The 13,870-nt window shown below is 41.8% G+C and overlaps 1 protein-coding gene across 4 annotated transcripts in view; it reads left to right on the top strand.

The window, feature by feature from the left end:
• FER (FER tyrosine kinase) overlaps positions 1-13,870 on the top strand; it is a 491,045-nt gene that overhangs the window by 66,879 nt on the left and 410,296 nt on the right. For all 4 annotated transcript variants that reach the window (XM_077462310.1, XM_077462308.1, XM_077462309.1 and 1 more), the window contains one exon: positions 3,592-3,868. In XM_077462310.1, coding sequence (XP_077318436.1) covers positions 3,662-3,868 — 207 coding nt within the window. In that variant the 5' untranslated portion in view covers positions 3,592-3,661. The remainder of the gene's footprint in view (positions 1-3,591; positions 3,869-13,870) is intronic.

Genomic DNA, 13,870 nt, shown 5'->3' with positions numbered 1-13,870 from the left:
CTGGGATAAAGGAGAGGAATCCCACTCAGAGTATTGGGAGGAGACTGATGATTCCAAGTCTGAGGAATCTAGTGGAGAAGGGCCCCCTTCAGCTTCTCAGGATGAGACGATGTTGGTGCAAATTCTTGCTGGATTGGTCTGCTCCACATTTAAGTTACTCGTACCTGAGTCAGTTAAAGAACCCACTTCTTCTCTGGGTTCACTGAAACCTCCTCAAACTGCACATGCCTTTCCTGTTAATGCTTTACTGGAAAAGCTATCTATTCTGAGTGGGATCACCCAGATTAACATTTTTTTCCTCCTAAAAAGTTTTCTACACTTTATCCTATGGAGGAAAAATTTACTAAGATGTGGGGTATACCGGCAGTTGACGCTGCCATTTCCTCTGTAAACAAAAGCCTGACTTGTCCTGTTGACAACGCTCAGATGCTTAGGGATCCAACTGATAAAAAATTGGAATTCCTATTAAAAAACTTTTTCACCTTGGCTGGTTAAGTAGCGTGACCTGCAGTGGCGGCAATTGAAGTCTGTCAATATTTGAGAGACCATGTTAAACAGGTGCTTAAAGCTTTACCTGAACAGAAAGCCCGGGGGGTTAGCCAACCTACCAGTGGCTTTGTGTTTTGCTGTTGATTCTATCCTTCAGACCTCTTGCCTTACTCTTGGGTTGGTACACATGCGTAGAATCTTATGGCTGAAAAATTGGTCAGCCGAATCACCATGTAAGAAACTCCTGGCAGGATTTCCCTTTCATGGTGCAAAACTGTTTGGAGAGGATTTGGACAATTATATCCAGAGGGTCTCTAGTGGGAAAAGCACCCTTTTACCAGTCAAGAAAACGAGTAAACGTCCCTCCTTTTAAACGAGCGCTTTCTCCAGGGCCAGGGGCATCAGCCTCCAGGCAGTCACGACGGCCTCCTCCATCTGGCTCAAAGGTTAAAACTCAGTCAACCCCAGGGACAAAAGAAGTCCTGGGGGAGAAGGTCTTCAAGACAGAACGCTAAGACCTCCTTATGAGAGGGCTTTGGCTGGAGCAATTTTGGCACAAATGGGTGGTCTCCACAATAACTCTAGGTTGCAAACTAGAATTCTGAGAATTCCATTCTCCTCGTTTCCTCAGCTCAAATGTACGCAGAGACCCAGAGAAAAAGGAGTCTCTCTCCTCCTAGCTTTGGAGCGACTAATGTCGCAAAAAGTTATCATGGTAGTTCCCACGCAAGAGCAGGGAATGGGGTTTTATTCAAACCTTTTCACGGTACCGAAGCCAAACGGAGATGTCAGACCCATTCTAGATCTCAAATATCTAAACCAGTTTCTAAAGGTACGATCCTTTCGCATGGTATCGATCCGATCGGTAGTCTCCATCCTGCAAGGAGGAGAACTTCTGGCATCATTAGACATCAAGGATGCATACCTGTATGTATCCATTTTCCCTGCCCGTAAAAAATTCCTGCATTTCGAAGTACCTACTGCACCTCGAGTGTTTACAAAGATCTTGGCCCCTCCTCTGGCCAGAGTTAGGGCACAAGGTATAACAATAATAGCATACCTAGACGACTTGCTCTTAATAGACTGGTCGGTAGCCTGCCTGGACCAAAATTTGGTCACCACAATCAACTACCTGGAATACATAGGTTGGGTCCTCAACTTAAAGAAGTCTACTTTAAAACCAGTAGAATATTTGGGTCTGGTCCTAGATACAGCCCAACAGAGGGTATTCCTACCCCAAGATCAGTGCTATTTAAGAACTGATTCAGGTAGTCAGGGCAAAGAAGGGTCCTTCTATTCGTCTTTGTATGAGGTTGTTGGGGAAGATGGTGGCTTCATTTGAAGCAGTTCCCTACACTCAGCTTCATTCGAGGCTGCTGCAAAACAGTATCCTGTCGGCCTGGAACAAGAAGGTTCAGGCGTTCGATTTTCCGATGCATCTGTCTCCTACAATGCGTCAGAGCCTCAGCTGATGGTTGATACCCGAAAATCTGCGGAAACAAAAACCCTTTTTACAAGTTACCTGGGCAGCGGTAACAGATGCCAGTCTTTCGGGTTGGGGGGGGGGGGGGGGGCCCAGTCCTGGAACAGTCGACTGTCCAAGGGTGATGGTCCAAGACCGCAAGGTCCTTACCTATCAACATTCTGGAGATGCGTGCAGAGTATCTAGCCCTAAAAGCCTGGACACTCAGGTTCCAGGGTTGCCCTGTCAATATCCAGTCTGACAATGCCACAGCAGTGGCTTATGTCAATCACCAAGGGGGCACCAAGAGTCGTGCAGCTCAGGGAGAAGTAAACCAGATCTTAATCTGAGCAGAAAGACGTGTGCTATGCATATCGGCAGTCTTCATTCCGGGGTAGAGAACTGGCAGGCATACTACTTGAGCCGCCAACAGTTAGTCCCAGGGGAATGGTCTCTTCACCCCGTCTTCTTGGCCATATGCCAGAGATGGAGTGTTCCGGATGTAGATCTCTTTGCGTCCAGGTTCAACAATAAGATCGACAACTTTGTGTCAAGAATGAGGGATCCTCTTGCATGCGGGACAGATGCGTTGATAACTCAGTGGCATCAGTTCTCTCTGATTTATTCATTCCCTCCTATTCTGCTATTGCCACAACTTCTTTGCAGGATCAGGCAGGAAAAGAAGTCTGTGCTTCTGGTGGCCCCAGCATGGCCCAGAAGAGCTTGGTATGCAGAAATGGTGACGATGGCTGTAGGCTCTCCTTGGACCCTACCGTCCTGTCCAGATGTGCTATTACACTGTCTCTTCACCTTGACCACTGAACCAAAAACAGACAGCTGCCTGCACACTATGCAACTCCCGGTCAGTGTGTGAGTAGTGTGGCGCTTACATTTACATCAGTATATATCTGTTTTTGCGTCCTTTTTAGTTGTTCAAGACATTGATCATAGGTCTTTGTAACTATGTATGTTTCAAAATTATTAATAGTATATTTCTTCCCTAAAAGCAGACATATAAGGAATGGACAACATCCCTTTTATATCCCTTATATCCGTTAAGATCCATTTAACTTGACAAGAATGCAGTCTTGTTCCATTTAAAAAATGAAATAAAAACAGACCTAAAAAGACATAGATGTAGGCAGATGTAAATGGTTGATCATTTCTTTACATCTGCCCATCCATAGGCATGCATTGAAATTCAGTCTGGATCTGTCTGAAAAACTGACAGATCCAGAGTGAAATGGCCTAATGACATATACATAATACATTCAGACATAAACTCACAAATTTTTACTTTTTTATGTTTTTTTTTATTTTTTGCTTAGCTCTTTTTTAGCTATTAATACATTTGGCTTATTAGCTCTTCCTCTTTGCGTTCCTCTTTCTATGTTGAAATGTGTAAAAAAAAAAATAGTACAGCTAATGTTAAACGATAGCCATTTCACAATATGTTGCAATATACGACAGACGGAAAGCAGTTGTACTTAGTTTCTTTATTTTAAATTCTAATAATTATATTTTTGCCACTGTAGAGGGATGATGTGGGCAAAATATTTTCCTTAGAAATATCCTTAGAAATATTGAAGCCATTTTTACTGTTCTGCTTTTAAGATTACTTCTTGCTTTGATTATTTTAGGTATATGGGTATGTGTTGACCAAGAGCAAATTCTCTGTCCTCACCAGACCTCTTAAGTGCCTTGGTGAAGATGGGGTTTGGAAAGGATCTTCAATTTTCACACGATGCTTTGCTGAAACTGCAAGACTGGGAACTGCGGCTCCTGGAAACTGTGAAGAAGTTCATGGCCTTAAGAATCAAGAGTGACAAGGACTATGCATCAACACTACAGAACCTCTGTAACCAGGTTGATAAGGAGAGCGCTCCGCAGCTTGACTATATTAGCAGCGTGTCTAAGGTAATCATTTTTGTTCTCAGATAAGACTACAAAGAAGGAAGCATGAGCACGTTTTGTAATTGTTAGAGATGATAGTGGTGTAAGATTAAATAAATGCTTGCTAACCCTGAATAATTTATCTGGTATCTTACTCATTTTCATGGATGGACAAACTTAACCTTGCCCTTTGCTCTCACTTTAAAAACTGTGTTCTTTATACAATTTTTGAATAATTTTATGTCAGGCAAAAGTGGCCACTGAAGTAGCTTCGCATTTTTCTTAAACTTAATGCTTGCACAAATATGGAGATTGGAATGTCTAATATTTGATTTTCCACATAACAAATGATTGTTTAAAAAAACGAAATATTTTGAGAATTGTAGGTCATATGAGTTGTAAGGCTGGTACACACTATGAGAAAATCAGGCGAATGATCATCTAATTGTCCTCGTTTCACAGCAAGTTGGAATTAAAGAAGGAACTATTGCATGAAAATTCTCATACAGCAAAGGCTTTTTTTTTTTTTAGTTTGCAGTTTCTGATCATGCATTTGTCTTATGTTCTTGATTTTTCTCGTACGAAAAGCTTACTATAGTGGTACTGATGAAATGAAAATCATCCGCTCTGTTCACGCACGCAAACATTTTTGGAGTTTGTCCATTTGGAAATTTTTGTTTGCAAAGTCTGGATTGGATGTTGAAAATTGTGTACACACTATACGAAAATTGAATGGTCACGCTTTTCTTCCGATTTTTCTCATTGTGTGTACCCCCTTTGAGTACTGTACGGGTTTTGGAGACTATGGGCATACATAAAAGGTATAGACTTGATTCTAAGTTTGCACCTCAATCACTATATCTGTATTTCTATTTGGAGACTTACAAAAGAAGGGAAGAGGGGAAGAGTAATGGTCTGAAATACACGTATTTGGGGTAAAGGATTATGATTGAGGTTCAGGAAATGCAGTGTGTGTATGTTTTTTTAATCAAGTAGAATGCTAAATAATTTCTCATGCAATTCTCTAATTTTGTTTCACTAGCTTCTAAGAGTGAGTTAGATTTCTAGGCCCTAGGTAAGACAGTTTGGGCTGCCAGAAAGAAGTATGAGATCAGAGTCTTGAGTGGCTTTTAGAAATGTAAGAAATCGTTTTAAGTGCAGTTTGCAGGATTTTTTTAATATGTTTATGTGAGTTAAGGCTTGTTTCCACTTGCGCTTGAGGGCTTGGCAGAAAACATAGGCAGCCGGACATGACTTACGAAAAAAATGTTACCTTGGATCACGTTGGGGCAGTACTACCATTGAATGCAACCAATTAAAGTGACTAAGCTCATGCTGCAACTGCTTTTCAATTTTTCAGCTATGTGTGTTGCATGCAGGGGCAGTACTGTGGCATTTACAGGGTTAAAATAGGTTGTGAGATGGGTACAACATCACCTCTAAACTGCCAGTCAAATGACCCTAAAAAGCAATCCACCGCAGGCTGTTTTTCAGAGGGGTGACAAGTCTGCTGCATATCTAAATTTATCTTTATAGAGTTTATTACTGAAATACTTTGGTTCTGAATCATGCTAATGAATGGATTAGCATGACGTTGGCGTGGTTTAAATGCCCACAGCACGGGCTATGCAGAGCTACAAGGTTAACAGCTCAAGGAAGGACACAGAGCAGATGGATGGCATGTGAGTGTGGCTGACACAGGCATTACCAGTCAACATTTACTTAGCACCAGACTGAACCTTGATAGCAGCGACAGTTGCTGGACTATTTGCTCAGCAGTAAGTGCATTTCTGGTAGTATCTCTTCTTTTGTGCTTGGCACTATGAGCAGAAGAGGTACAGGTACCCCAAGAAATAGGGGCTCACTGGGATATCCCTCAGGCTCTGAGGACTCCCCCTCTGCAGCACCATCTCCCCTGAAGGACATAGGGAGGCTGGTCAGGTTGAGCCGTCAGGGTCTGGGGCTACATCTGCTTCTGGCATTTTAGCTCCTGTATACATTACTCAATAATACATTTTTTCCTCAACCATAAATGGATTAGAGGAGACTGATGGCCTTGATTGCATCTTCAGTAAGTGGGAGAAAGCGCATTAGGTCCTCTTCTACCAAGGACCCCCAAACAGAGGCACTCTGGGAAAGGGGAGATGATTCCCCTCAGAAGATGAGCATGACTCCGCTTCTGAGGAATCAATTGGGGAAGGACCCTCTTCAGCTTCACAAGCTGAGAAATTACTGGTGCATTCTCTTACTGAAAAGGTCTGCTGTACATTTAAGTTAACCATAGCGGAGCCAGTTGAAAAACCCACTTTTAGTTTGGGTCACTGAAGCCTCCTTAAGCTGCGCATGCTTTTCCTGTTCAATTCTTGCTGGAAAAAGCTTATGTATTCTGAGGCCGCGTACACACGCGCGGACTGTTCGCCCAACCTTGTCCGCTGAACAGTGTTTGGGCGGACAGTCCGCTCGTGTGTGGGGCTTCAGCGGACAGTTTCAGCGGACAGTTGGCCGAACAAGGTCTTACGGAAATTCCGAAAAACTGTCCGCTGAAACAAGGTTTCAGCGGACTGTTCGCTCGTGTGTAGGCTTGTTCGGCCAACTAAGTCTCGCGCATGCTCAGAAAGGATTTCCACGTCGGAAGGTTGCATTGCAGTGTATAGGACGTCGTATTTTTCGTCCCGTCGTACGTGCCGTTCACGTCATCGCGCACGGTTTCAGCAAACTGTTCGTCCGTCGTGTGTGGCCATGTCCGTCCATGCTAAGTTTGAGCGGACTGTTCGCTCAAACTGTTGGACGGACAAAGTTGGGCCAACAGTCCGCGCGTGTGTACGCGGCCTGAGTGGGATCACCCAGATAAACATTTTTTCCCTCCTAAAACGTTTTCAACACTTTATCCTATGGAAGAAAAATTCACAAAGATGTGGGTTATACCGTCAATTGACGCTGCTATCTCCTCTCTGAATAAAAAATTGACTTGTCCAGTTGACAGCACTCAAATGCTTACTGATCCAACCAATAAAAAATTGGAATAACTGTTAAAAAAAACAAAACAAAAAAAATGTTTTTCTTGGCAGGTTCAGTGGCCAGCGGCCTTGTGTTTTTCAGTTGATGCAATTGGAGATTATATGCTTCAGACCTCTTGCCTTATGCTTGGGTTGGTGCATATGCAGAGTATCCTATGGTTGAAAAATTGGTCAGCCAAAGCACCATGCAAAAAGCTCCTGGCTGGCTTCCCTTTCCACGGTGAAAGGTTGTTTGGGGGTTTGGACAGATATATCCAAAAGATATCAAGTGGGAAACTGAGTAAACGTCCCTCATTTAAATGTGCTCTTTCTCCAGGCAGTCGCGACGGCCTCCACCATCAGGCTCAAGGGGTAAAACTCAGAGTCAACCCCAGGGACAAACGAAGTCCTGGGGGAAGAAAATTTACAAGACAGAACGCTAAAGCCTCTTTGTGGAGGGGTGCCCCCGCTCGCTTGAGTTGGGGTAATACTGCTGCAGTTCTCAAGGGTATGGCAGGAGGATTTTTAGGACAGATGGGTGATCTCCACAATAACTCTAGGTTACAAACTAGAGTTTTGAGAATTCCTGCCTCCTCGTTTTCTCAGATCAAATGTTCTCAAAGACCAGGGGTAGGTAATCTTTTTGGCTGAGAGAGCCATGAACGCCACTTATTTTTAAAATGTAATTCCACAAGAGCCATACGATATGTTTAAAATTTATTTCTTTTTTTTTTTTAAATCGATTAATCAACTAATTTCAATTATAACGAATATCCACATCATCTCCCCCACTATAAATCCACATCTCCACAACGATTGTCTGCTTGCTTACCACTACACAGGCAGGCAGATCCACCAGCAGTTGAGGCGGGTGATGATGACGTCAGCACGCCGTCCACCTAGGCCGCCGCCGGGTGTACCAAGATGGCTGCAGCTCCGGAGCTAGGCTGAAGCTGCAGCCTTTCCTATGGGCTCAATCCACGGATCGGCACACCACGCAATCTGAGGGGTGTGAGCCAAATGCAGCCATCAAAAGAGCCACATCTGGCTCGTGAGCCATAGGTTCCCTACCCCTGCCAAAAACCAAGAGAAAAAGAAGTCTCTCTGTCAAGCGTTGGAGCGACTTTTGTCACAAAAAAGTAATCATGGTGGTTCCCATGCAAGAGCAGGGGTTGGGCTTTTATTCAAACCTTTTCATGGTACCAAAGCCAGATGGAGATGTCGGACCCATCCTAGATCTCAAGGATCTAAATCAGTTCCTAAAAATTAGATCTTTTTGCATGGAATCAATCCAATCAGTAGTCTCAGAACTTCTGGCATCAATAGACATCAAAGATGCATACCTGCGTGCACCTATTTTCCTGGCTCATCAAAAATGTCAGTGTTTCGAAGGTGAAAAACATAATTTCCAGTCTGTAGCTCTGCCTTTCGATCTAACTACTGCACCTCGGTTCTGCACAAAGGTCCTGGCTCCTCCTCGGACCAGATTAAGGGCCCAGGGTATAGCGGTTATAGCGTACCTAGATGACCTGCTCTTAATAGACTGGTTTGTAGCACGTTTAGGCCAAGGCTTGGTCACCACAGTCAACTACCTGGAATACCTAGGTTGGGTCCTCAACCTAGAGAAGTCTTCTTTAAAACCAGTAAGAAGACTAGAGTACTTGGGTCTAATCCATAGATTTGAAAATATGTGTGCAGATAGCCGCGCTTATGGAGAACCAAAAAATACACTTAAAGGTTGCTGCCGCCCTTTAATTCCCTAGGCTTGATTAGAAGTCCGTGGCTTATAGCTGTTTTAAGGTATTGGTACAGGCTGTTGGCGCTACTTCTGTTGGATTACTTTGGCTTCTACTAAAATGATATTGCCTCTATCTAGTGACCCAAACTCTTTATCAGATACTTATGAGGGATAGATAACATCAATAAATGTGCACCCCATGTCATATATATATATATATATATATATATATATATATATATATATATATATATATATATATATATATATATATATATATATATATATATTACACACACTAATAGTGTCAGTAACATGCATTGAAAAACCCTCAGAAGTTGAGGAAAAATTAACCATGGACCAAAGGGTAAGAAGAAGGGAAAAAACCAACATAAGTAGATAAATGAATGAGAGGTAGATAATGGGATAAACCTATATTTATATACAACGTTCTTTCCTCTGGATTAAGAGCCCAGAAATATTCCCCTCTACACAATCCCTCTTGTTTGTATACGCAGAGGGTGTTTCAGGTCCGGATCGTGTGATGCTATCCTAAATTAGGCGCAAATGTGCAAAAATTGCAAGCTAATAAAGTGCATATCCAAATTATGAACCCATATGAAGCATAAGTGCTAAAGTGAAAAGTTATAAAGTGCAAAATAGTACAAAAGTGAAAAAATACAACAGTAATACAAGAATAACAGGAATAACAATGCTTGTGCAAATAAACCCTACGGCTCCCAATCTAGGGACCCCACATAGGGTAAATTTAAACCATACAGAGAACATATATCATGTGTAAAAATTGCAAAACAAATAATCAAATTTCATTAAATACAAGTCCAATAATCCTCAACCATCAGGTTTGTAAAGCTTATGAAAACATCAAAAAGCACATAAGAAATAAACGAGAAAGATGAAAAAAATGTGAAAAATGAAAAAAATATATAAAAAAAAAAGGAAAAAATGGAAAAAAAATGTTCTTTGTGTATAAAACCAGTGCTCAATATGTAAAGTTCTGCTGGACTCTTAAAATATTCAACAGCGTTCAGGATCCCAACTCAAGAGTGAAAAAAGAGGTGACTTTCGTGATCATGTATATTTGTTGACTTCTGTGCTCGTTTCCCCTTTTGGGTCCCCACTCATCAGATCCAACTATAAACAGGCATGTAAACTCTCCACCAATGTGCGCCTTGCTGTTAGCGATTCACCAATCTGCCGGTACTCCTTTTTTCCACACGGTGATGTTCCTTTTATCAGAAAGCGATCTGTGGCGAGCACGGTCGTTCTTCAGATGAGAAAAAAATCAACTCTCATAGTGTAGTATGTCAGTCACCATAAGATTTGTAAAATACTTTTATCACCTATTCCCAAATACTTAATAGGACTTATTAAGGAATATGTGGTACTAAAAGGAAAATTCATAAAGTACACAAAAAAAAAAATGTCTTATCAGCAAAAAGGACTATTAAAAGAATCAATCAAAAGATAAAATAAAATAAAAAAATATATAGACATTAAAACATACTAAATTATAAAAAGTAAGGTACATATGCCTCACAGGTTGGCTTGTATCATAAACCTGTTTGGCGAAAAAACTAGAGAAGGGACCAATATATATAGCCACACTAGTACAGTATCCACTTCAAAAATATATATAAAAGCTAGGTGGTTACTGTCATCTAGATCCCAGATCACTGTGGGGGCAAATAGTCCTAATCTCGAGATATATTGTTCTGAAAGAAATCGCTTCTCAAAAATGAGTTCAAAAATATATATACTGAAAAGCGTATATATGGCGCCATAGCGCTAATGAGAAGAAAATCTGCCTCTGACGGCAGGTATCGTGGGCGAGCGGCATGCGCTACACGAACCCGACAGACCGGAAGTGACGTAGTGTGTGTGGTTTCGCTGTACGCGTTTCGTCATAGACGTCTTCAGCAACGGTACCACGCCACCACACACTATCGTCTATGAAGCATTTCGAACCACCTTCTCCGAGGGTTTTAGCCAATCCCTAGGTAGGGGGCGTGGCCTGCATCAATGATTGTAACCGGATCTTAAATTATTCTAAGGTAAATACAGGGAGGAGACACGGGAGCTGAAATATTGACAAAGGATGAAAAACTAAATGAAGAAAAGGAGGTACATCGAACAGAGCTACCAGCAATAGGAACAATAAAGAAAAACTAAATGAAATAAAATAAAAACGAGAGACATCTCTCTTTCTGACTGTCTTATATTTACAGGCAGTCCGGGGTATTCTATCAGCCTAATCTTGTACATAAAACCCACCTGAAAATTGTTAGTAGTGATACATTAAGGTCAACACCCTTACCCCAATCCCCTAATTTATCATGGACAGCGTCAGGTGTTGTATACTATATCCAGAATTGCTCTATAAAACTTTTGGGCAAGATTTATTTATACGTTTTAAATTATAAGGAAATTCTGTATATCCTTATTATGTTCGGGAAACTAGTGTGTGTATATATATATATATATATATATATATATATATATATATATATATATATATATATATATATATATATATATATATTTAGAAATTGAGGGATATTTAGTTAATTATATTTTGAGTGTTCCCTTAGTTATACTAGAACTATTTAACTTAAATTAGATTGGAGTTAGCTCTGGGGTTAGTTCTAACATTGCAAACCAGATATTACCCTGTAAAATTCCAGAAGGGTGTTTTTTTTATTGTTAAACCAGGTGATATTGGTGGAGGAACCATACGTATGCCCAAATTGGGCTTAGAAGACACTTATTTCATATGGTTAATAGCCCCAAAATATCTTATACAGACCATTAGTGTTAGTAAAAGTTCTAGCCCTACATACAATGATAGTAGTGCTAGCCTATTTTTATACTATCTCCCCTTACTTCACATACTAAAAAGGTAATGCATTAGTCCTTAGTCAAAAGCTGTATAAGGAGGATAGTGAATAAAAGGTCAATATTAGCCATCTTAAATTCCTACATCAAGGGACCATTACCAATCTAATTTTATATACATAGCGTGCGGGAACAGAGGAGAAACATCATACATCATTGGTGGGTGCAGGGTACATATGAATCCACGTCCGCCTTGTGCTTCCATACCTCACACATCTACCTAAAAGGCATGTATAATGTATGAAGATCCTCCTATCCAGCAGGCCAATCCATATGCCCTTCAGGTTATATCCCCAAACCAGATGTAAAGGGATCTTTTACATAGTACCTGTTTGGGAATGTCTTATTATAGAGGTTGATGTCTTCCAACCGTATAGTTGGTACCTTCATCTATTTAGGTCTTATAGTTTCTCCAGATGCCTACGGGTTGGCTATAAAGCAGTTTAGATCTCTATATAAGTTTAACCCTTTGGGGGCTAGGGACCCCAATCTATATATCCAAACAGTTTCATTTTGAGAGATCAAGGTGGTCATATTCCCTCCCCTCCAGTTCTTTTTAACCACTTGAGGACCGCCGTATTGCCATTGTACGTCAGCACAATGGCACAGGCAGGCATAATCGCGTACATCTACGTGATTGCCTTCCAGCGGGTGGGGGGTCCGATCGGACCCCCTCCCGCTGGTTACGGCGGTCCGATTCGGTCCAGGAGCGCTCCGTGATGAGGGGATGGCCGTTGGTTTTCGGCCACCCCCTCTGGATCGCTCCTGGCCAATGAGAAGCTTCCTCCCCTGTGTATTGTTTACACAGGAAGGAGGAAGTGATGTCATTCTCCTCGGGGCGGTCTTTTTGACCGGACTACGAGGAGAACAGTAAAAGTAAGTGTGCACCAACACTACACTGACATGTAGGTACACACAGGCACACAAACCCCCCCCGATCCCCCCCCCGCCCCCCCTCCCCCCCCAGTCACAGTGTCACTGATTGCATTGATCATTTCTTTACTGATCAATGCATTCAGTGTCAGTTGTGACAGTAAAAACTGTCAGGACAGTTAGTGTTAGGTCCAGGGTAGCCCCCTATCACCCCCCAATAAAGATTTAACCCCCTGATTGCCCCTAGAGTTAACCCTTTCACCCCCTTTTGCCAGTGTCACTAAGCGATCATTTTTCTGATCGCTGCATGTGTCGCTAGTGTCGCTAGGTAGCTAGTTATTTTTTTAGGTTCACCGCCAGGTTTTTATATTGCTAGGTACCCCGATATACTACCCAATAATGTTTTTAACCCCCTGATTGCCGCTAGTTAACCCTTTCACCCCCTTTTGCCAGTGTCACTAAGCGATCGTTTTTCTGATCGCTGCATTAGTGTCGCTACAGTCGCTAGGTAGCTAGTTATTTTTTTAGGTTCACCGCCAGGTTTTTATAGCGCTAGGTACCCCGATATACTACCCAATAATGGTTTTAACCCCCTGATTGCTGCTAGTTAACCCTTTCACCCCCTTTCACCAGCGATCACAGTATAAGTGTCACTGGTGACGCTGGTTAGCCAGTTAGTTATTTAGGTTCCCCGTCAGGTTTTTATATAGCGCCAGGGACCCCCATATACTACCTAATAAAAATTTGAACCCCCTGATTGCCCCTAGTTAACCCTTTCACCACTGATCACCGTATAAGTGTTACGGGTGACTCTGGTTAGTTTGTTTTTTATAGCATTTTATATTCAAATCCGGAAGGCAGTGCTTGGTTTTCGGGGTCCCGTACGTGGCTAGGCTCCCAAAAAGTCCCCCACATGTGGTATCCCCGTACTCGGGAGAAGCAGCAGAATTTATTTTGGGGTGTAATTTGACTTCTGCCCATAGCATGTGTGAGCAATATATCATTTAGTGACAACTTTGTGCAAAAAAAAAAAGTTTGTAATATTCCCGCAACTTTTGGCAAAATATAAAATATTCCATGGACTCAACATGCCTCTCAGTAAATAGCTTGGGGTGTCTACTTTCCAAAATGGGGTCATTTGGGGGGGTTTTGTGCTATTTTGGCATTTTATGGCCTTCGAAACTGTGATAGGTAGTGAGGAGTTAAATCAAAAATTTGCACCCTTAGAAATCCTGAAGGTGGTGATTGGTTTTCGGGGTGCCGTGCGCGACTAGACTCCCAAAAAGTCCCACACATGTGGTATCCCCGTACTCGGGAGAAGCAGCAGAATGTATTTTGGGGTGCAATTCCACATATAACCATGGCATGTGTGAGCAATATATCATTTAGTGACAACTTTTTGTAAAAAAAATTTTTTTTTTTTTTTTTTGTCATTATTCAATCCCTTAGGACAAAAAAAATAAATATTCAATGGGCTCAACATACCCATCAGCAATTTCCTTG

This window comes from Lithobates pipiens, unplaced genomic scaffold, assembly GCF_037356315.1.
Source record: "Lithobates pipiens isolate NorthernLeopardFrog02 unplaced genomic scaffold, aLitPip1_a1.2 Scaffold_3, whole genome shotgun sequence".
Taxonomy (NCBI): Eukaryota; Metazoa; Chordata; class Amphibia; order Anura; family Ranidae; genus Lithobates; species Lithobates pipiens.
This window is presented reverse-complemented; position numbering and strand designations above follow the sequence as displayed.